Genomic DNA, 23,980 nt, shown 5'->3' with positions numbered 1-23,980 from the left:
TCATCTCAACTTTGAGGTTTAAACTGGTCCCAATTGACAGAGTTAGTGACTGAGAACATCCTCTCCCTCCCTCCCTTTCTCTCCCCTTTCCTTCCTTCCTTCCTTCCTTCCTTCAAGTGCCGGCCACTGCTAATTCTGGAACTATAAGGATGATCAGACACACTACAGCCCACAAAGAACACAGAACCCGTGTAGTGGGTTGAATAGTGTCTCCACCAAATGTGACCTTATGTGAGAAATAGGATTTTTGCAGATACAATTAGTTAAGATGAGGTCATACTGGATTAAGTGGTCCTCAGTTCAGTAACTGGTGTCTTTCTGGAAGAGATGCACTGAGACAGAGACACGCGGGGAAGAGGGCCACGTGACAGTGGAGGGATGCAGCTACAAGCTGAGGATCTGCCACCCAAGAGCATGGAACAGATCCTCCCTAGGACCCCCTTGGGGAAGGTCAGACTCTGGCCTTCAGCACCGTGAGAGAATACATTTCTGTGGTTTTAAGCCACCTAATTTGTGGTACTTACTTACGGCAGCCCCGAGACACTAACATAGATTCTGGTACCGGGAAGTAGGATACTGCTGTAACAAACAGCTAAAAATGTGGAATCGGTCTTGGGATTGGGTAATGGGTAGAGGCTGGAAGGGTTTTGAGGTGCAAGGTAGAGAGAAACGCGGATTGCCCTAGGGGGACCACTGGGTAGAAATATGGACATTACAGGTAGTTCTGGTGAGGGCTCAGACAGATGTGGGGAGCACGGGACAGAAATCTTCTGATGTTTTAGATAACTCCTGGATCCTCCTGAACAGATGTTGGTACAAATATGAGTGTTAAACATGCTTCTGGTGACGTCTCAGAAGGAGAATCTGAGGGAAACAGGAGGAAAGGCTGTCCTGGTTTTCAGGTGGCAGAAACCTCGCTTGATTTAAGATCTTAGCCATGAGTCCTGTGTCCTTTACTACTGATGATTATAGAAATGACCAGACAGCAGAAATTTGAGCTAAATACTACATCATGATAAAATTTTGTGCAGAGAGCTTATTCTTCTTCAAATTTCCAATCCTTCCCCCAAATTACGAAAGAAAGAAAAACCAATTTTGATGTTCCATGTAAATAAATGTGAAGTTATTAAATGGGAAAGGAAAGCAGAGATCTGACTTTATATGACATTGCTGGGTCTTATAGTTTTAGAGTTGGAAGAAATTTTAGAAATCACCTAGACTCTCCCCTTGATGCCATCCCCAAGAAATCACTGGACATCTTTAGTGCTTTATGCTTTTCTACTTCCTGCATTAATTTACCCACCACAGTATTGCTCCAATTATTAAAAAGTTCTTCTTCATATAAATCTCAAGTCAGTCCTGCTCACCCTTTGACCCTGAGCCTCTCGTCTTCCTAAAGACCAAGAATGCCTCTTATGCTTCCATGTCAGAGATGTCCCAATATTGGAAAATTTGTCCCTTGACATGTACTAGCTTCTTTTTGGTCCTGTGAACTATTCCACGCAAACATGGTTTAAGAGTCATTCCCTGTCCTAGGGACACGATATACTATCTTGTCATTGATGTTGCCCTTGAGAGAGGTTTAAAAAGGACACCAAAATCAAGGTGAGTCCTGACCACAACAGAATAAAGCAGGCTCAGCACTTCTCTCGTCCTGGCATGCGACTTCTACTTTTTCATACTAAAACCACATTTTACTAAGCCAGCTATATCACATGGTTGCCTTAAAATAGAGCTTCAAGCACCTGAATTCATTCAATGACATTTGCATAAATTCTCAAAGTGATAAGACCAGTTATACCAAAGAGAAACGTTTAATACTATGTGAACACACGTTAGGTAAAATATAACATGGAAAATATTTTCCTATTTATATATTTTATGTGTTCATCCCTGATGGAATAGAACCATCTTTACACTCAGAAATCTTTTGGAATGTGAGATGAAGGGCACGAGGTCTCTTCCGTGTGTCTGTAAAGAATAGAAAGTTTTAAATATAGATAAATAGAGCAGTATGGGATTAGTATATTTTGACTGAAAACTGCATATTTCACATTGATAAAAATGGCATGAAATGTATTTGAAACGTGCAAAGATTACACATCTGACTTTGTAGATGGTCCAAAATTTACCATGTGAAAAGTGAACAAACAAACAGGCTGAACTTCATTTTTCATAGCAGTTCTGGTGACCTAATGAGGTGATCACAGGAAGCTATTGCATTTGAGGTAAGCCGTGCGTCTTACTAAAAGTTAGTGTCTAACCCCAAATATAACGACGTCTGTAAAAGACAAGGATGTTTTGCTGCTGGTTGACTCTGACCAACACTTCTGGGTGATTTAGAGAGTAGCTGATTGCCGGATTGCACTTACTCTTGTCTAATGAAATGGTGTAGAAGCTTTAGTTCCTTGGAATTAAAGACGGTAACCTATTAACAACAGTAATGGATGCAAGAAGTACACATTTTTATTTATCAAATGTGCCTTGACACTTCTGCTTCCATTTATTATGAAGGAGCTTGCAGCAGACCAATACTCCAGCTTGAGGACAAACAGGAAAACTGGATGAAACCATTTGAGTACACTGGAGAGCTGTCAGGGCGATGAGAAATGGAAGGATCAAGGTCCTGGAGAGGAGACCTCTGAGGTACATAAGACCTTCCCCAGAGTCACTGTTGTCTGGGCATTTTTCAATTTGTCCAGAGGCGAGAACCAAAGCTGCAGGCAGAGAAATGCTTCTATAAGGCACCAACAGAGCATCTGGCAGTTCCGGAGGACTGGAGACAAAGAAACTGGAGTTTGGGACTTCAAAACAGCTGGGATGTGAGAAGCTAAATTCCCAGTGACAGAAGAGACCTAGAGATGTATTATAGTTTATGTTTTTTTGCCTAGAGGCATTTACTGAATTCTTAAGAAGATAAGAGGCTCAGCGTAAAGCCACTGAAAAACATAATAGAATTTCCTGAAAATGTCTGGAGATAAAAACAATGGTATTCAAGCACCGTGAAGCAGAAAGGTTCTGTTAGACACTCCAGGCCTTGAGGTGGGCCAGCTGGGGAGAAAGGTTCTAGGAATAAGTGAAGGATGGAGATGGAGCCTGCAGTAACACCCAACCCAGCTCACAGTCGTCTTGGTCCTAAATTAGATGAAAATGATGCACCCTGACTGAATCTCACCACCAGAGGGTATATTGTAACCTTTCTGGAGGAGGATAACAATCTTCCTTAGATTAGGTAGAATCTAATTCTCAATAAGAAATTAACAGTCACACCAAAAAAGCTGAAAAGAGTAAAAAATAGTGTTAGCTTACAAATAACCCAATTAATGAAAGTATGATAAACAGATCTTAAACAACCATGATTAACATGTTCAAGAATGGAGATGACACGATGTAGAATTCACAAAATAATAGTAAGAATCCTATAATTGAAAAATGTAAAATTGGAATTCAGAAGTCAAAAGACAGGCTTCCCAGCCGCGTAGCACAGGCAGATCAGCTCGGTGCTTTGTGACCACCTAGAGGGGTGGGATAGGGAGGGTGGGAGGGAGGGAGACGCAAGAGGGAAGAGATATGGGAACATATGTATATGTATAACTGATTCACTTTGTTATAAAGCAGAAACTAACACACCATTGTAAAGCAATTATACTTCAATAAAGATGTTAAAAAAAAAAGACAGGCTTCCCAACAGCGAGAGCGGAGCAGAAGAGACTGACTGAACTAGAAAATAAGCTAGCAAACATTTTCAAGACTAAAAGACAGGTGTAAAATAGAAAGAAAAAAGTAAAAAGGATATAGGTTATGGTGAACAAAAATCAAAATAATTCTTTTCATCTAGAGCTGCTTTAAACTAAACCTAAATGGGAGCCATTCAGAAAGATCAAAAGTCCCTCTAGATGGAGACGTGAAAATGCAAAAAAGAATGAAGAGTAACAAAAAGTGGAAACATATGAGAAAATACAAACACGGTAAAACAATAAAAATGTCACCTATCATCTAGTATGATGACTTAAAGTATATAAAACACTAAGATGTATGACAACATTAGGGTGAGAAGAAGCTATATGTAATTTTTAAAAGTTCCCAGGAATAAAGAGTTGTGTGGGAAGCAAAGTACCTATTACACATTAGTATATTATAACCAATGTATATGCAGTATTTGTTATAATAAAACAAATTATAACTAAATATACATCAGTAAAATTACTGATTATATTGTTCTAAGATAAATTTAAAAATCAGGTTTTAATCTTTGTGGTAATCAATACAAATGGTAAAAATAATGCAAGTCAGTATTCGAAAAAATTATCAATTAATCCAAAAGAAGATAAGAAGAAAGAATAGAAACAAAGAACACATGGGGAAAATATGAATCAAACAGTAAAACGTGAGCTATAGACCCAAATATATCAGTAAATGTAAATGGCCTAAATTCTCCAATTAAAAAACAAAGACTACCAGTCTGGACAGAAAAACAACTACACGTTACTTACATAGCCTTAAGTCCTTCAGTTGAAGGGTACACACCCTATATGTAACGTTAAAGGAAAAATAAGAGAATGGATAGAAAACATAGTAGACAAACATTATTTAAAAAAAACTAGTATAGCTAAATAAAATCAGTAAATGTAGGTGATACAGCGAGATGATAATAAGCAAATAAAAAGATTTCTTCGTTAACTGTGACCTAACGCACACCAGACTTCAATGAGATAACCCTACCTACCAGAATTAACAAACAGACCAAACAAAACAAAACCTGAAGTAGTATGCAAGGAAGTGAAGGAACTGAAGTTCTCATTCACAGCTGGGGAGAGCATAAACTGATAAAACCACTTTAGAAAACCGGGTGGCATTGTCCAGTAAAGCTAAACACTCTTCACCTGGAATTGCACACCTAGGCATATATCCAAAGAAAGGTGTACCTATGTGTGAACTTCCCCTGAGGAAAGTTCATCAAAGTGTTATTTGCCCCAAATGGGAAACAATCCCAAATTTTCATCAACAATGGAACAAAGGAAAGAATATTTTTATATTCAGACAAGTTAATACTATATGGCGATGGGAACAAATACATTACAACTAACAGCGATAGCACGGAAGAATCCCAAAAGCATAATATTTACTGAGAGAAGCAGACACATAAGAGGGCATTCTATACGATTTCCATTTATACAATGTTTAAAAACAAGTAAAATTAATCTATGGTGTTAGAAGTTTCAACAGTGTTTACCCTCGTGGGTGGTGTGAGAATTTACCATGGTGGTTATCCCTGGGCTTTCCCCATGTTTCCGTGATTCCCACTACAAGAAAAGGGCAGTTTGCCGTAACAGAGAATTCAGCTGCTATGAAAACAGACCTGGCAAAACGTGGAAAGGCTCTTGGAAACATGTAAGCCCTTGGTTCCTGGGCTTTTGCAGTGCAGACGCACCCCTGTCTTTCTTGAGGCTTCGGTGTTCAGCATACCCTTAGATCTGATATCCAATCAGTTCTCTTATTTGCATTACTTGCTTTAAGATAGTTTTCGGTCCCATGCGAGTGAGTGAATCTCAGGTAGTAACCATGGTTGCCGGGAGACAGCATCTGGGGGGGAATGCTGTCCATTGCAGGGCAGCCGTGCCGTGTCCAGGGAATGGTGTGCCACACGGACTGGCCATCAGAACCCTCACTGGAAATTCTCTTCCAGCTGTTGGGATGGGTGTTGTGTTTTCAAGCACCACGAGGTGAAAGGAGGGTATGAAGCTGGCTGAAGTGTGGTCAGAGAATAGCAGCTGGGGCAGTCAGGGAGGAGAGGTGGGCAAGGCTCTGGAACCCTCGTCTGAGCACCCGAACTCAACCAACCGAGTCAGCCCCAGACTCTACATGCAGTGAAGGAACGTCAGCTTGTGTGATCCTGCCGATGACACTTTTGCTCTAGCTGCCTCAATTCTAAGCTGAAAGTTGTTAAACTTCCTAGAGATGTTAATAATGAGCATTTAAAAAGATCACTTATGCATTTTCTTAACCAAATATGAGTACCTCCTAAGTGATAGGCCACGTGCCCGGGGGAGATACTTGTTGACGTCACCTTGGGAAAACGATATGGGACCAAAAGGGGCAGAGGGAAGAGACTGCAAGACGAAAAACCGGCAAGTGCCCGATTTCACCGCTTCACTAATTTTGTAATCATGGCGCTGGTCATATTTTTGTATCATATGTGGTGGAAGGTTCCCATCCCCCCAACCAAGTATCAAATGAAAAGCTAGGGTTACAATTGCAGTCCAGTTGTTACTTTACTAAGTGCAGCTGTTTTCTGTTATTTGATAGCAATGACCAATCACTGAAGCATTTTCAGCTATGTGGAGTGTGTGTGTGTGTGTGTGTGTGTGTGTGTGTGTGTGTGTGTGTGTAAACCTGCCCCCGCCCCACGCAGCCGGGCCATAAGAACTCGGGGCAATTATTTCTTTGTTGAATATTCTTGTTGATTTTACCTAATGGCCTCTGAAGTTATTTTTGGAAACAATTTAAGAAAACAAAGTAAAGAATTTCAATGAATCCTAAATTATGGTGCCGGAAAATGTCTTAAGCGCGCCCAGTTCAATTCCACTCAAGGTAAAACAACTTCAGCTAAAATAAGAATGGCAGATTCAGAAAGAATCAAGACAAAATTCAATCCTTGAGTCTCATGGAAAGATCTGATTCACCGATTTCCCTATTCTCCACTTAGAACTTGTACTTCGTACATTAGAACTGGTATTCGTAGTTAAAAGCAATCGGTTAAAATCAGTATCTACAACAAAAATTATTACCTGGTTTCATGGACTAAAAAGGCTCCACTGCCATTTCCTGATTGGAGATTTCTCTCTCTGCCTCTATCTCTAGAGATGGAGTTGGAGATACAGAGAGAACCAACCTCAGTTACCTGAGTAACCATTCAGTTACCCAAATACATCAGGTTTATCTTGAAACATCTTAAAATACTTATGCATCTAATAGTGAAAGAATCATAGGCACATAGAATGCAATAACCAGTTGATGTTGTGATAGTGGAGAAATGCTTAAATAAATAACTTAAGCTTAGGAGTTCTTTGGAATCAAAACCCCATGCCATAGGAGAACAGAGACATAAATGTTCCTTTATGTTGGCTTTAGCTCCCTAGGTATGTAATCCAATATTCTTTCTCAAAGCCCAACAATAACTATATATTTATTTAAGCTCTTACCAATGTAGATGAGTTAGTGATGCTGATCTCTTGAGTTGGCAACAAGATGTTTAACAAAATTATGTGATTAGAAGGAATTCTAAGAGAAGATCTTATCCATCTCCCAGTCTTGAAATAATACTATTTCAAAAAAAAATAAATCCAGAAAAAATGCAGACAGTGAGTTATTTGACAGCAGATTTTGTTTGTTCATCTCTGAAAACCAAGTACCCAGAACAGTATCTGTCCTCAGTAAATGTTTGTAGAATGAATGAGTGCCGAAAAAAGTATGTGCTGGAAGGAGGATTTAATTAAACTCGATGTAATTAAAATCCATATTCTCTCTGTTTTTCACTGGAATCTGTGATTGCCTGCATGTACATATTTTAACAACCCTTTCCATTTAATTTAGTCTTTCAGAGTCTGGCTCTTGCTTTAATAATAATAGTCCTAGAAAAAACGTTTTTTTTTGACGAAGAAGATTTTAAAATATCTGAGCTTTAAACTCCCAGTTTTGAGCTATTATTTTTATAGTTCTAGATTTAATATAAAGATTCTGGAAAAACATTTGTTTAAGAATCTTGATTCCTTTCCCACCCGAGGACAAATATACAAAGTAAAGGTCCTATTTCTCGTTCTTTTTTCCTTTATGGTAAGTGCCTTTGTGTCTTCTCTAAGATACTGTTTCTACCCAGAGCTCCAGGAGAGGTTAAATAGTTCTTCTGAGAGTTCTGATTTCTTATGCAGAGTATTTTCTTTTTGTATTCCAACAGAAAGAATTTCTCTGTTACGGCATGATGGATAATTTTCCAAATTTATTCTCAGAGAAGTTTTTTTCCCCTCTACTCTTTTAATGATCTTCTCTGTTCTCTTATTAATATTCTAGAGATTTTCTCAAATTACACAGACAAAATAAAATGCAGCCACCAGCTCACTAGACAATCATGTGAGAACTGTGCTGACTCTTCTGTGTTATACACTCTATTATTTTACATGTTCTTTTACACATGCTTTTAAAATTACAGCTCTTTAGTACCTGTGTGTGTGTCCTTGAAAAGTCTTAAAATTTAAGGGATTATTTCTTACTAGGGCTTAAGTTCCAAGGGCTTAGCAAACTTCCAGAGATCACTATAAAGAGATGTAAGACAGACTAAAATTGCTGGTCTGTGGTCTAGAGGTAAGCCTGCTGCAAGAGCGTCAGCCATCTCCTTAAATTTTCCCCTCAGTTGGATTGCCGTGGCAGTTGGATACTCTGTAAACTCTATTTTTAGTTCCTTTATGAGATCAGCACTCTTACTGTACGCTCATGCAGTTTATTTTCCTTTGTAAATCTTTAGTCCTCTGTCTTCCTTTTCTAATTTCTCGAGTTTAATTAGTGATCTTTCTTGAATAAGTAATGTTCTTTCACTCACTCCCTTCTATTATTGCAGGTCTTTTAGGGAAATTTACGATTCAGGCAATCTTGGGGGAGGGATGGAGTGGGAGGCTGGGGTGAGCAGATGTAAACTTTTATATATAGAATGAATAAACAACAAGGTCCTACTGTGTGGCACAGAGAACTATCTTCAATATCCTATGATAAACCATAATGGCAAAGAATATAAAAAAAGAATTAATATATATATAACTGAATCGCTTTGCTATACAGCAGAAATCAACACAACACTGTAAATCGACTGTACTTCAATTAAAAAAGTATTGATTAAAAAAGATCCACGAAATCTTCTGCACCAGCAGTTGTACTGAAGCTGCTTTTACCAAGACCATTAATTACTTATTTGATAATAAATGCAAAAGACTCTTTTTAAGTGTAATAATTCAGTTAACGTATTGTTTACATAAGTGAAATCAACACCTTAAGTTTACAGTTAACTGTACTTTTACAAATGAATGCATCCCAATCAGGACATGGAACTTTTCATCACCTCCGAGAATTGCCTGGTGCCCCTTTTATGATCAGGCCCCCTCCCTGGAGGCAATCATCCTTCTGATTTCAGTGGCCATAGATTATTTTTGTCTATTCTTGAGTTTCATATAAATGAATCCTACAGGAGGTACACTTCTCTGCCTGGCTTGTTTCATGTGTCATAATATTTTTTGAAATTCGACCACATTGTTCTTTTTATCAGTAGTGTGTTTTTTTCCTTTTTTCTTGCTGAATATTCCATTATATAAAAATACTGGAATTTACCTTATCCTCAAGGAGAGGAAGCATAACTCCTCACTCCTTAGTGTGCGCTGTGCAGAGTGACTGCCTTTTAAAGGGTCAAGTGTGAAAAAGGGGAATAAAAGAGTAACTCTGCAGTGGAGAAACCTGACAACCTGACCTCAGCCAGGTGATCAAGGTCAGTGTCAACAGTGATAAATCATGTTGACAGTGTGTATGTTGATCGGGGGCAATGAGATAGCACTTTACTTAGGCGATCTTCCTCCCCCAAACCTATAACTGCTGCCTCATTTTGAGAAAAGCATCAGATGCATTCCAACAGAAGGACAGCCTACAAAATACATCTTAAAGTGGTCAAGGTCATCAAAAACAAGGAAAGACTGAAAAACTATCACAACTCAGAGAAACCAAAGGAGCTGTAATGACTCCATGTACTATAGTGTCCCAGATGGGTCCTGAACAGAAGAACGTTAGGTAAAAATTAAGAAGATCGTAACAAACTATGAAGTTTCTAAACTATATAATGCTATATTTGTTCCTTCGTTGTAACATATGGACTATACCAATGTAAGATGCAATAGGGGAAAGTGGGTGCTGGGTATGTGAGAATTCACGTTACCATCTTCTCAAGTTTTCTATAAATCTAAATCCGTTCTCAGAATAAAATCAATTCTTCAAAAGTAAATTTTAACACCCCCCCCCCCACACACACAATTTGATTACTGAAATTGTTGCTGAAATTTGAGGTTGTTTCCAGATTTTTAGCTAAGAGAAATAAAGCTCCTACCAACATTATTATACGTGATTTTTTGGGGTGAACCCTTGCTGGCCTGATAAAATGAGTTTGGGAGTGCTCTCCTACTCTTTGAAAGAGTTTAAGAAGAGTAGCTGTTGGTTCTTATTTGACGTTTGGGAGAATTCACCTGTGAAGCCATCTGGTCCTGGGTTTTCCTTTGTTGGAAGGTTTTTGTTTGTCTGTTGTCTTTGTTTCCGTTTTGTTGGAAGGTCTTTTGATGATTGATTCAATCTCCTTGTTTGTTATTGGTCTACTTAGGCTATCTCTTCTTGATTCCGTCTTGATAGGTTGTACGTTTCTAGAAATGTATCCATTTCTTCTGGGTTATCTAATTTGTTGGCTCATAATTGTTCATAATAGTCCTTTATGATTCTTTTTATTTCTGTCATATGTTGTAATGTCTGCTCTTTCATTTCTGATTTTGTTGTCTTTTTTTCTTAGTCTAGCTGTTTATCAACTTTATCTTTAAAAAATCTCAGTTTTGTTGATTTTTCTATTGTTTTTCTATTCTCTATTTCTTTTTATTTATGCTCTGATATTTATTATATTCCTCCTTCTGTTAACTTTGGGATTAGTTTGTTCTTTTTTTATACAAATTTATTTATTTTACTTATTCATTTTTGGCTGTGTTGGGTCTTCGTTGCTGTGCGCAGGCTTTTCTCTAGTTGTGTTGAGCGGGGGCTACTCTTCGTCACGGTGCGCGGGCTTCTCGTTGCGGTGGCCTCTCTTGCCGCGGAGCGTGGGCTCGAGGCACGTGGGCTTCGGTAGTGGTGGCACGTGGGCTCGGTAGCTGTGGCTCACGGGCTCTAGAGCACGGGCTCAGCAGCTGTGACTCACGGGCTTAGTTGCCTCATGGCATGTGGGATCTTCCCGGACCAGGGCTCGAACCCGTATCCCCTTCATTGGCAGGCGGATTCTTAACCACTGCGCCACCAGGGAAGCCCTAAAAAAAGCAATCTTAAAGGGCATCATTATCATCTTTGTGCTAACGTTGCGTCGCCACTTTGAGAAGCAGCAAAGCACATGAATTATCCCCACGGTCAAGCCTCCTGCAGCCTCATTGGGAAGGAAAGCAACGTATAGCAAGTGAGGAGTACACACGACCAAAACACCCAAAAACGTGCTAGAGGAAGGTCAAGGGAGAAGACGCCGACGTGAGCAGAGCAGCCGAGAAGACAGGAAGATGTGAAGAGTGTCTCTAAGACAGCGTAGGCATTTTTAAATGTATTTTTATGATTAGAAAAGTAACTCATTTTTATTATTTAAAGAACACTGGGAGAATATAAAGACACGTAAAAATAAAGGGGAGGCAGTCACTAGTCCTATCAGAAAGACTGGAATTTTTTAAAGTAAAAATGAAACTATTACCAGGTCCGTTTAATGAGTAGGTTGCAAATACAATAGTTCTTTAATATGATCGCGTGCAGTGAATGCTATATTTTGGCTGAATTAGTCACTTAGTGAGATATATACACAGCAGTGGAACCACACTCACTTTTAAACTCTTCTCCATTGTTTTCTGCAGTGTTGACCTGAGCTTTTTTATGCCAGCTTATAGCCTGGTCAGGTCTTCCAGCCCCACGTTCCTCCGTGGAACGTCACAGACGTGATATATGTACGCACCATAATTTTGCGTCTGGATTTCTGATTTAGCTCAAAGGTTTGTAAAACTGTGTGGAACCACATCTGAAGAAGCAAAGGAACCCTTTTTATTTCCCAACGATCAGTGTGATTTATGATCTCTAAACTGTTTCCCGATCCCCTATTTGAAAATTGGCCACAGAAAAAAATGGAAGAGATGCACATCTAAGGATCTGGAGAACTTGGAAAACGGGTATCCGTGGATCAAATGCTTGGCATAGGCTTCGCTGTCAGCACCTGAGGCGCATAGTGCATTTCAAATTTTACAGAGACTATTCTGATTTTGAAATAATTCGCATTCAACTGTTTCTTTAGATAGGTCTGGGTAATAGCTATACAAAAGAAAGCTATTACCTGGAATGAGTTACAACATGCTTTGCTAACTTTTCCAACGAAAGCTAATAGGAATGTCGTTTTTCCATGGCTCTGATAAATAAAAGCTTTAAAAAAAGTTTTTAATGATCTTATCCATTGTAGGTGCCAGAATGACAAGAGAGGCCATAAATCACAAGAGCACATAATGATGTTTTAAAACAGGCAGGGAAAATGTGAATGTTTCTTGTCAACTTTTCTTGAAATGCAACATTTTAAACCCTGCTTGTGAGACATATAGTCTCTGATCAGTCTACCTCTCATAGATCTAAAACAAATGAAAACGCTCCCCAAAATTCAGGTTTGAAAATCTTTCTTCTTTTAGCCCTAGAAATCGTAAGATAACTGTCACTAAGGCTGACTGTTATTCCTCCACACGGGTGACTTCCTCTTGGCCACGAGATAAAACAAGCAGAAGAGCCACGCCGCTTAGCCTCTAAGCTAAGCTGAAGGAGGCTAGAAGTTCCTGGGGTTCATTTCCAGAAGCTTCGAAGAAGTCTTATATTTGGAACTTGGAATCATTTCTCCATGAAAACACTGGTAAAAGATTGCAGGCTCTCACAAAAGCCTAAACCAATGGTGGTTGCATCTCTTACCTGAAAATTGGGACTGCGTGGTGGTGAGAAAATTGGAGTGAGCTCTGAAGGGATGGTGAGCGCCAAAGCTGGCACAGGGACTTGGGAAGGGAGCCTCCTTGTCTTCTGAGATCCCGTGCACGTGCCCACCTCACAACTGCTGACCGAAGCTTCTCTCCTCTCCAGATCCACAGCTTTTTTTCTATCTTCCTGTCTTTCAGAGAAGTGAGTCTGTGGGTCTCTTAAGATATACCCTTGTTGTACTTCGGGAAAAGATGAAGCCCACCAGAGATTTTGAAAGAAAATATCAAACAAGCAAACCAGAGATTAGTTACCACGTTTAGATGTCCCACAGCTCTGACACAAACTCACATGCGTGATATTTGTCACCAGGATAATAAAGCCAGTCCTATTTTTTCTTCCTCTATATTAACTTCTGGGCCTCTGTTCGTTAAGATGGTAATGTAGCCATTCTGTGTCTTAAAATTCCACCCTGGTCATCCTGGGTCTACCTTTCTTTACTATATGTGCCGAGAACTCCCTTATATCCTTCCTGAGTCTCATCCTTTTCTTAAATCTTGCAGTTAGAGACGAGCACATATGCGTGGGAAGTAAGTCACTGAGTACCCATAACTACCGAAGTGGGATTCCTACGCAAATCTTGTCTATTGACAAGAAGAAAAAGAAGTGCTCACCACTTTTCATTTTCCTATAAAACATCACTGCTTTGTCCTTCACACATCATTGTCAAACCCATCCCTCCTCCTTCCTTTACATGAAGTCAAAGACTCCACGACTGTGTAGTTTTCTCCGGGAGCGACCCAGATTTGGGAACTCTACACAAACTGCCCGGAGACGCCTTCGGATGACGGCGATTTAATTGTTTGTTAACAAATCACACAGAACAAGTAAAACAGAAAATTGCCAAACAAGATACTTTTGAATTTACCCCTAAAATAAAACCTTGTCACAGAAATGAAATCAATTCAGATGGTTAATTCCCTGACAAAAGATAAAATATGTACATTCATGTTGATAGTGGGTAGGATGTGGGGTATGTCCCTCATTTCAACCTGATTTAGAAACCAAGAGATCTCCTGACCTATCCAAGCACTCCTATGAGATAAATGGCAAATTTAAAAACCTTGAAATGCTGTATGATCACCTAAAAAGACAGCGATGGTAGAATAGAATGAAATTAAGACATTTCACCATATTATCCACAGGAGCAGGGATCGGCCTGATGCTGGTGAGCTAGTCGTAGGAGGTCTTGCTGGTGCTGTCTGCACGCCCACCCGCTCATGGAAACATTTCAGCATGTCTGTAGAAGCATCAGAGAAGCTGCCCGTGAGCGTTGAGGGAAGATGCTCTCTGAATAACGGACTTACCAGTCAAAGTGAAGGTGTGTATCCTGTTAACCAACACGCAGCACTTCTCCTTGACACTAGACGTCCCATCCTTTGAAAGACCCTAAACTAAGGGTTCTTTGGAATTCTCCAGAAGCCACTGACTACAGAAGCAGACGCCTTCCACCCAAGACAATGGAATCAGACTATTTCTGATTGGCCCACGCACTCTTCTGTGCTTTTGCTCCACTACTAACCTTACCCATTAGTACATTATGGCCCCCTTTAGGACCCTAATACGATTTCCCTTATCATCATCCTATATTTTTATCCCCTGGGGTCTCTCTCCTTTTCCTACTGAAGGACTCACAAAGCTCTCCTGCACATTTTCCCAGCGCACAGGGGCTTCTCTGAGTACCTGTCTGCTGCATCTGACAACCCCACCGGCTAGCTGCTCTTATACACACTTTGGAGACTAGACGGTCTTTTTACGGGTGCCTTTTAGTTCTTAAGTTTCCCTCACATCAATATCAACCTTCAGTCTTCTACAAAGTGAACTTTAACCTCCACATTATCAAAACATTTCCGCTGAGGTCATTACAACCCTATCAACACGAGTTAGCCAGTCCCAAAAAACGCTAATATTGGAGCTACGCTGACCACAATGGTTAACTTGTTCACTTCAGGGACACTTTGTCTGTTTTAAATTGACTCAAAAAAATGTGTCCTCATAAAGGGACACAAAATCTGCCTCCTCCTGTTGAGATAAATGAGCCGGACATTCCCCAAACAGTCTGGGCACCGTCAGATCATTCTTTCCTACACAGACGTCAGGTTTGCACCTATACCTCATACACACTTAGCCTGTGTATTCAGGATATGTGTTAGAGATTTGCAAACACTTACAGTTATCTACACTCCAATTGATCATGTTTGCATGGAAAAAATTACACAAAAACCTCCAAAATGAGGTTTATTTATAAAACTCCCAGAAGGGACAGCTGAGATAAGCCTTCGTGCACACCAAGTCCAGCGCAATTCTCAGTTAGGGACACCGCAACTGCAACGTTTGTCCAAACCTTGCCTTTGACGCTAAGAAGAGTCTAAAACCCAAGCATTAGCCAGAGTTGTTGCAGAGAATCACCGTCGGTCTTTGGCCCTTGTTGAGCCCTGGGGAAACGCACGCTCTAGCGAACACTGTTCTGTTGGTGCCAACTGCAAGATCGTCAGCCCTTGACGGAGCTGAGAGAAGGTCACCTGGCTTCCCAAGACCACCCGACTGGACTCCTCGTCTGGTTTTCTAATCTAGGCCCCTGGTTTCAAGACTCATTCTGAGGACTAATTTTTCTTCCTTTCTGATAACTGCCTCTGTTCCAGTTGGCTGGTGTGTCCTGTGCAGAATCTTCCAGGCTACCGGGCAGCTACCGTCATATCAAAGAACCCAGCAAATCTCCTGGGATGGATGAGGTTCGTGTCCTCTCAGTAATCTCAGCCCCGGCGAGCAACAGTGAAATGTCCCCACGCGGAGCGTCTGAGGAGCGTGGAGTGTGTCCAGTGGCCTCCTCTGTCTGCATCGGCCAAATCTGGGGGCTGAGGGAGAGGAAGGCAGCCCTGGCGTCCAGGAGCTGGCCTGGAGCTGTCAGCTAGTCCTTTGTGCTGCTATGAACTGGACTGGCGCTCAGCGCAAGGCCTCGGTGTTCTCCTGTTGACCATAAACCCATTTCAATGTCAGGAAGGCTGTTATGTGGCGATGAAGCATCAGGACAAACAGGACAACTCGAAGGGTATCTGAGCACAGACACAGACCCTGTCCAGCTGCGGAAGTGACCAAACGTCTCCCCTCCCACGCAGGGCGGGTGACGGCCGCTGTTTAATCATTACTGTCCAGGCCCCCCAGCTTCTAGGTGGGATTTAGGAGGTCCCATCATGCGGTCCCCTGTACCTCCTGACACCTCAAGCAAAGACTCGCTACCTTAAACTCTCCTGCAATCACCCGACACAAGTGCAAATCCTCTGAGAAATCCTAGCATCTCTCTGGGTGTGCGTTACCCTCAGAGCAACTGACGCTAAGCCAGCTTGTTACCTACTGCTGTGCTCCTGTGAGCCTGGCCAGAGGCCCTGAGAAAACTCACTCTCTTCCTCAAGCAACTTCTTCAGGATGGAAGGTCCTTTTGGAATTTCCATCGGAGAAGATCTGGGCCGGATTCTGAGATCACGGTGGGAGGGGGCCTCTGTGCGGACAGGAGTCCTGGGACGGGAGATGTACAAAGGCCACGCAGGACCTTGGGCGGCCTCTGGAGGAGACAGAGACATGCCCCTGGGGGTGTTTTATTTCTCACTCTGTCTACTTTCTGCTGATTCCTGCTTGTCTAGAGAGAAGCCACCTTTTTCCTGGCTTAGCGCTGAGCCAGTGCTGAGGCGGGAAGGAAGTCGGGCACTTCAGAGCATTGGCTCCAGTGTCTTGAGCATCCACAAGATGACGAAGGTGAGAGGTCAGAGCGCACGGGACGCGTGTTCCAGCAAAGATTCTTGAAGCTGCTCTGCTGAGGCTCCGCTCCTCCATGAGCAGGGCAGGTCTGGAACTTCCCCCACGCTGTCTCAAAGAACACTTCGGGCTGGTCAACCTAGCTTTGGTGCAGTTTTGTTTTGTTTTAATTATTTATTTATTTAATCTTTGGCTGCATTGGGTCTTCGTTGCTGCGTGCGGGCTTTCTCTAGTTGCGGCGAGCAGGGGCTACTCTTCATTGTGGTACGCGGGCTTCTCATTGCAGTGGCTTCTCTTGTTGCAGAGCATGGGCTCTAGGCACGCGGGCTTCAGTAGTTGTGGCTTGCGGGCTCAGTAGTTGTGGCTTGTGGGCCCTAGAGCGCAGGCTCGGTAGTTGTGGCGCATGGGCTTAGTTGCTCCGCGGCATGTGGGATCTTCCCAGACCAGGGCTCGAACCCATGTCCCCTGCAATGGCAGGCGGATTCTTAACCACTGCACCACCAGGGAAGCCCCTGGTGCAGTTTTTACACTTTTTAGGCAAACTCTCAGGAAATGGACAAGAGATGACTTTTACGTTAGTTCTCTAGGATATTAGATACTTGGGAAAAGGCACATCTCAGTAAAATTAGATGTCAGATACTTAATTTTGAAAGACATACAGGTGGAGCACAAAAATCAGAACCAATCTGGTGGTCTTGCTGCCACTGTCAGTGACATCTTGGACATATCAGCCAGAGAGAGAGAACTTAGCCATACCTTGGAAAAACAAAAATAATGACAGCGGCACTTAAGTTTGAAATGCTTTGTATTTGTGTAAATGATTTTTAAGGAGGTTTAATTTTCTTGATTGCCTGTGATAATGGGTAGCACTTGTTTCATTGTTATGAGCACTACATTGTATCAGTAAAGCAGGGGATAAATAGCTGTTTGACCCGTGCCTTGGGCGGTGCAATGCCGTTCACCCTCAGAGACCAAGGTTCTGAAAGAGGAAAGAAAACCATACTGTTGACACTTGTCTAGCCTAGTTGGTTTAAAGACTCTAACATCTGGAACTTTAAAATTGCCATTATTATTTTCCTCAAATTTTTTGTATAATTAGATTTCTGCTTTTAAAAGGTCTCTAAGGAAACACGTGCAGTTTTGGCAACCCTGCATATCTGAATTCTAACAACATCTATTTTGTGAAATACAAAGCATATGTCGGTACCTACAATGGGTCTCCAACGCATAGATATATTTATTCAAGCTTTTATAATTTCGTATTACGTTTTCACCTTTAAAATTTTTTTATTTAAAAAAACATGTACAGTTGGCACTTGATGAGATCGCTTTCCTTTTTTAAGTGAAAGTTTTCATCTGAAAGATCATGGACGTGATAATAGTTTAAATATCTAATCCTTCTCCTGCAAAGTCAATTTATGAAAACATAATTGTTATTTAATATCCTTTCCAAATGCGGTGGGCTCACTGCAATAAACAGGTATAGTTGGGCTTGATTTTCTATCATTGCAATTGTTTTGGAGCAGAAACTCCAGAAAGGAAGCTCATGCACAGTCCCGAGTGGGTGTGTTCTGTGCCCCCCAGAGGCTACTGAGAGCGGGAATCAGGGAAAGGGGGAACGTCACCCCACAGCGTCTTCCTTCCCATCAGGAAGCAGTGAGGGGCCGGCCTTTGGAGGAGGACCAGAGCGAATCATATTGTGTTATTTCTGTGACTGGGAACAAGGGAAAATGAATCCTGCTACTCTTCCCAGAGAGACATCAGTGAATCTGTCATCAAAGCTCCAGGTGATGAAATCCTTGCCCTGGTACCACGCTGCCTTGTATATAAAAGTGTTGGTTGAAAGGTTTATTCCTTGTTAGTTTAGGGGGTTCCTAGAAAGAGAATTATGGACTTGAAGTCACTCTTAAAGATTGACTGAGGGCTTCCCTGGTGGCACAGTGGTTGAGAGTCCGCCTGCCAATGTAGGCGACACAGGTTCGTGCCTCGGTCCGGGAAGATCCCACATGCCGTGGAGCAACTAGGCCTGTGCGCCACAGTTACTGAGGCTGCGCGTCCGGAGCCTGTGCTCCGCAACGGGAGAGGCCGCGACAGTGAGAGGCCCGCGCACCGCGATGAAGAGTGGCCCCCGCTCACCGCGACTGGAGAAAGCCCTCGCACAGAAACGAAGACCCAACACAGCCAAAAATGAATATAAAATAAATAAATAAATAATTTTAAAAAAAAGATTGGAAGAGAAAAAGAAAGAAGGAAGGAAGGAAAGAAAGGAAGAAAAGAGAGAAAGGAAGAAAGGAAGAAAGGGAAGGAAAGAAGAAGAAGGAAAGCGGGGAGAGGGAGGGAGGAAGGAAGGACCTAAAGGCCAGAGAAAAGGCAATTCCAGGAGTCTGAGATAACCTGGTTATTGCCCCTAAAAAGGAGAATTCTATATTCAAATACCTTCTTCCTCTTTTTCTGCATTCCACCTCTGCTCAGGGAAAGGCTTGGGGACCAAGAACGTCCACTTTGTTCTGCCTTAGAGCGTTTCCCTCTGCAGAGGGGAGAAGAACGTTACCATCAGTCGCAACGAAATCAATGGCCGTAGGTGGTGTGGGACACAGGAGACATGTTCCAGGTCCCTGCATCTCCAAGAGGCAGGGCAAGTTACGCGAGCTCAAGGACAGCCCAGAGCACAAAGGCCTCCTCGGGACGGGCGTCCCGTGACGGCCTCTGCACCGGGAGGCTCCGAGACCAGAGAGGACAGGCAGGCCAGGGCAGGCCCGGTTACTTCACTTGCCTGCCCCGTCTCTGCCCGTCGCCACACGGGCTACAATGACATGCTTTCTCCAGGTTCTTTCCGCCATGCACGTCACTGCAGCTAAGTCCCTAGTCAGGGTTTCGTTGTGTTTCCTCTCCTGACTTGTGGAAGAGATGGAACACTTGCATTGCCCCGGTCTTCAAAGGACTGAGGTCATCCAGTATTTAAATGAATGAATGGCTGAATCAAATGTGTCACCTCAAAAATTCGGTAGTAAGTTCTGGAAAATTTCAGGAACCTCTGGTAACTTTAACATGAACATCATTACCCCCATGCATGCGCAAACCTCCAAGACCTAGTGCTTCTTTCTGTGAGATAACATCCAGGCTATAAACTCAAAGTACCTACACACACAAAAATATACATTTCTATGGAATTTCTACGAGTAAGGGAGAAATCTGTCCCTTAGACAATAAATTAGCTGCATTTGCAACATAATGGCTGTGACACTTTTATGATACTTTTCTACTAAAAATATTTCTGTTTGCTAAACCAATTCCAGTAGAAAGATGCACAGTCAGCTTACTTGTACTGATACTTAGGACTGTTGCTGGAAAACAGTGGTGGGCCTCCTGAGTTCTCTGAATGCACGTGTTAAAAGCAAACTAAGAACGCATGCTGCTGTCTGTAGACGAATATTTATATCTGTCTTCCTGCGCCCTCAGGTAGGGATAAGGTCATCTCATACACGTAAATATGATTTAGTAACTTACTTCTTATATTCAAGGAAAGCCCTGGGAGTAACGACAGCTTTTGAAATATCCATGTGGAGGACGTTTTCAAATGAGCTGAATTCAGACTTCAGTTCTTTGGTGGAGCCCATGCAGCGGACACCACTCAGCCTCAGAAGCCTCAGAATCTGGCAGTGTTTGTCATTACGATGTACTAGGATAAATCCATCCTGTTTCCTAGATGCAGTCATCATCTTTTATAATGAAAGACAAATCAAAAGGCGTATTTCGAAGAGTGCGGAGGATGCTGGTGAGGGAGGGTCACCGTGAAATTAGGCGTATTGTTTCTCAAAGTCCTGTTAATCTTGGCCTCGTCCCCATGGAGCTCCCAGCAATACACTGCCAACCCCACCGCTGACCCACCTCCACGGCAAAGCTACTGGTGGAGACACGGTTATACAAGAGGAGAATTTTCCAAAATACACTTTACTCATTTTTTTTCCCTTCTGTTTTCCTGTTGCCATTACCGTGACGTTTAAAGGGCACTGAAGGCAGTAAATTAGAATGTTAGGCTAAAACCTCTGTAGAAATGCAGGCAACTTTTATTTTTAGTTTGGAAAGCTTTCCTCCTGGAAGCTGAAACGAACACTTGGAATGAGGTGGAAACAAGGGTTGGAATGCATTTCTGTGCAAATATCCTGCTCCCCAAACATGTGGACCGGTTTTCTCCCCGTCCTACATTTGTTGCTTTGGGAAGGGAGTCTCCTCCTCCGGATCTGTACTATTCCATGGAGGCGCCAAAAATGAGATGCCGAGGCCCGGTTGCCTTCGTTTCTTCCATAGGGTGTGAAAGGGCACCTGCTGTGGCTTTAATTGCTCCTTCCCCGATGGCCAGACGCGTCCAGCACTTTTGCATTGGCTCACTGGGCACCTGCATGTCTTCTTTTGCCCATTTTCTAAGATTCATCCCTACCTGTTAGGTCTTGATACTGTAATGCTTTTGAAGCGATATTTTCTTTTACAATTTTATATTCACATGTTTTGTTTCTATTATATGGAAATGTATTTGAAGTTTGTATATTGACCCTTTAAACCTGTGACCTTAGGGTTACCAAAGGGCAAAAGTTGGGGGGAGGGACAAATTAGGAGATTGGGATGAACACACACACACTACTATATATAAAATAGATAGCTAACAAGGACCTACTGTATAGCACAGGGAACTCTACTCAATATTCTCTAATAACCTATAAGGGAAAAGAATCTGAAAAAGAATAGATGTATGTATATGTAAAACCGAATCACTTTGCTGCACGCCTGAAACTCACACAACATTGTAAATCAGCTATACTCCAATATAAAATAAAAAGTTTTTTAGAAATCCTACGACCTTACTAAGTTTACTGTTTGGTTCTAGGACTTTGGTGTTTTCCTCATTTTGTATTTTCCATGAGGTTTTCCTGCATACACAGTCATCATCTTTAAGGATGTACAGTTTTTCTTCTTTGTTTCCAATTGGGATGCTCTCTTGCATCCTGCTTTATTGCACCGACTGGGACAGGAAGTCCCAGAACAGACATGGTGAGAGCAAACGCTCTCCTTCCGACCATAAGGTAAAGCGGTAAAGGAGGCGCTATTAACTGCGATGTTAACTTTAGACGTGCCTTATTGTTAAATGAGGACATTTCATTTTGTTCTAGTTTGCTGATTTTCTTTTTTAAAAATCATGTTTGGCTGTTGAATTTTATCTGCATCAAGTGACATCACCTTTTTAAAATTTTTACTTCAGCTTGTTAGTGAGGTGAATTATGAGGATTGATTTTTAAATGGTGAATTCATGTGTACACCTGGAATAAACTCTGTTGTAATAATGTATTATCTTTTGCTGGATCAGGTGTGTTTATATTTTGTTAGTAATGCTTGGTCCTGTGCTCCTGGGAGATATTTGTCTATATTTTCTTTCCTGGTAATGTCTTTGCCGTATTTTGGCATCACGGTTATCCTTGCTGAATAAAACCAGTTGAAAATTTTTCCAGTATCATTTTTTTCGGTAAATGTGTGTGTAAGATTGGTGCTGCTTTCTTCTTAAGTTTTACAGAATTCACTACTATAGTCATTTGGACCTGAAACCTTTTTTATCGAATGATTTTTAATTTCCTAGTCAATATATCTAATAGATAAAGGACTTGTAGACATTTCATTTCTCCTTATGTCACTTTGATCAACTTTTTTCAGTACATTTTTCCATTTAATCTATATAGTCAAATTTATTGGCATAGAATTTTTCTTCATATCACCTTAATATCTTTTTAACATTTGAAGTATCTGATATTGTTAATTTGTGCTTTTCCTTTCATTGATGAGTCTCATTAATGTTATTACTTCGATTAGTTTTTGAAAGAAGCTGATGTTGGCTTTGCACGTTTTCTCTTTTGTCTATTTCCAGTCTTATCTGCATTCATTACTTTCTTCTACACACTTGGGGATTAATATGCTCTTTCTCTTTGGTGACGTCCTAGAGTCAAAGCTTAATATCAACCTTAATGGAGGGTGATTAAAGACCTTTCCCCCAAGTCAAAATCAAATTTGTACTCAGGGCAATAGGACAAGAGAAAGAGCAAAATAAAAGCCATGTGGATTGTGGGGGAAAAAAGGCTGACGCTCTTCCGTTTCCTCTTAGCAGTTGGATGAATCGCCTAGGGCTGCCGCAATGGATTACTGCAGAGTGGATGACTTTGCAGAAATTTATTCTTGCTACCTCTGGAGGCCAAGAAGTCTGAAATCAAGACGTCAGCAGGCCATTCTCGGAAGCAGGGTTTTCTTCTGAAGGTTCTAGGGGAGGATCTTTGAGTCTCGTGGCTTCTCGGGGTGGCCGCAGTCCTCGGTGTTCCTCTGCCATCACAGGGCCTTCTTCCCGCCGTCTTTCTGGGTCTCGGTGTCTGCCTCTCCTTTTCTGATAAGACACCAGCTGTTGGATTTGGGCCACACCCTAGTCTAGTATAGCTTCATCTTAATTTGATTATATCTACAAGAGTATTTCCAAGTAAGGTCACATGTACAGGTGCTGGGGGTTATGACTTAATACCTTTGGGGGGAACAGTTCAGTCCACCACGGCAACTGTAAATGCTTGTTCATGTGTTCTGATCATTTCAACTGTTGTTTCCTTGACAGTAGGGTGACGTGTCTTGGCTAACGATATTTCACATAAAGTTTATAACACAGAGACATTTCCAATAGTTCTGAGGTGGGTGGCAGGAAGGTGCAGGGGAGCACAAGGCTTGAAAACTACAGCGATGTTACCTGTCTCTCCTCACCCAGCCCCATCGAGCTCACACCTGCCCTGTGACAATCACACAGTCCTTGGGGACAGACAGAATGGGGCACTTCGTTCACCAGCCACGCGCCTTTAGTGAAGGGGAGGCACGGAAGGTTTGAGGGATTAATTTGGACGGTCACCATGGTTTCACTGTAGTGTGGACTTAGACCTGTGCAGCAGATATCTGGGGACTTCTGTTTCAGGCATATATCGACTTTCCAGAAGCCTCGGCCCCATGGTGAAGATTTAGAGGAGATAATGTTTAAGAAGAACCAATCCCAGAATAAGATCAGTGGCAGAGGTAAAGTAATTTATGGAAAAGATGTAAACATTGTAGGTAGAACGACTTCCTTAGAATTAATTAAAAGAGTTCAAAGAATTGTTTTCACAAAATGGGTGATGGCTATGCTAGTTAAACTGTTCCACAGCGGAGAAAAATGGAAAAGAAATACAAATTAAAATTAATCCAGTAAGTAAGTCGGATAATCCAGATACTGAAACCTGAGGACAAAAACAACAACAAAAATGCACACGTTCACACTAATAATTGCATTCAGTGAACACCTGCTCTGTGCCAGGCACTGTCTGAAGCACTCTACTCGTATTGATTTAGCTCATCCTCACACCAGCTGTTT

At 41.7% G+C, this 23,980-nt stretch overlaps 1 protein-coding gene across 12 annotated transcripts in view; it reads left to right on the top strand.

The window, feature by feature from the left end:
* Positions 1–23,980, top strand: part of LOC115866801 (uncharacterized) — a 290,768-nt gene that overhangs the window by 147,408 nt on the left and 119,380 nt on the right. For 2 of the 12 annotated variants that reach the window (XM_060288182.1, XM_060288179.1), the window contains one exon: positions 13,959–14,536. The exons of the other annotated variants lie outside the window; for them this stretch is intronic. In XM_060288182.1, the coding sequence (XP_060144165.1) occupies positions 13,959–13,990 (32 nt within the window). In that variant the 3' untranslated portion in view covers positions 13,991–14,536. Of the gene's footprint in view, positions 1–13,958; positions 14,537–23,980 lie in introns of those variants that run through there. 12 annotated transcript variants of the gene reach the window in all.

This window comes from Globicephala melas, chromosome 18 (genome assembly GCF_963455315.2).
Source record: "Globicephala melas chromosome 18, mGloMel1.2, whole genome shotgun sequence".
NCBI lineage: Eukaryota > Metazoa > Chordata > Mammalia > Artiodactyla > Delphinidae > Globicephala > Globicephala melas.
The sequence above is the reverse complement of the archived record's forward strand: the minus strand, read 5'-3'. Positions and strand labels throughout refer to the sequence as shown.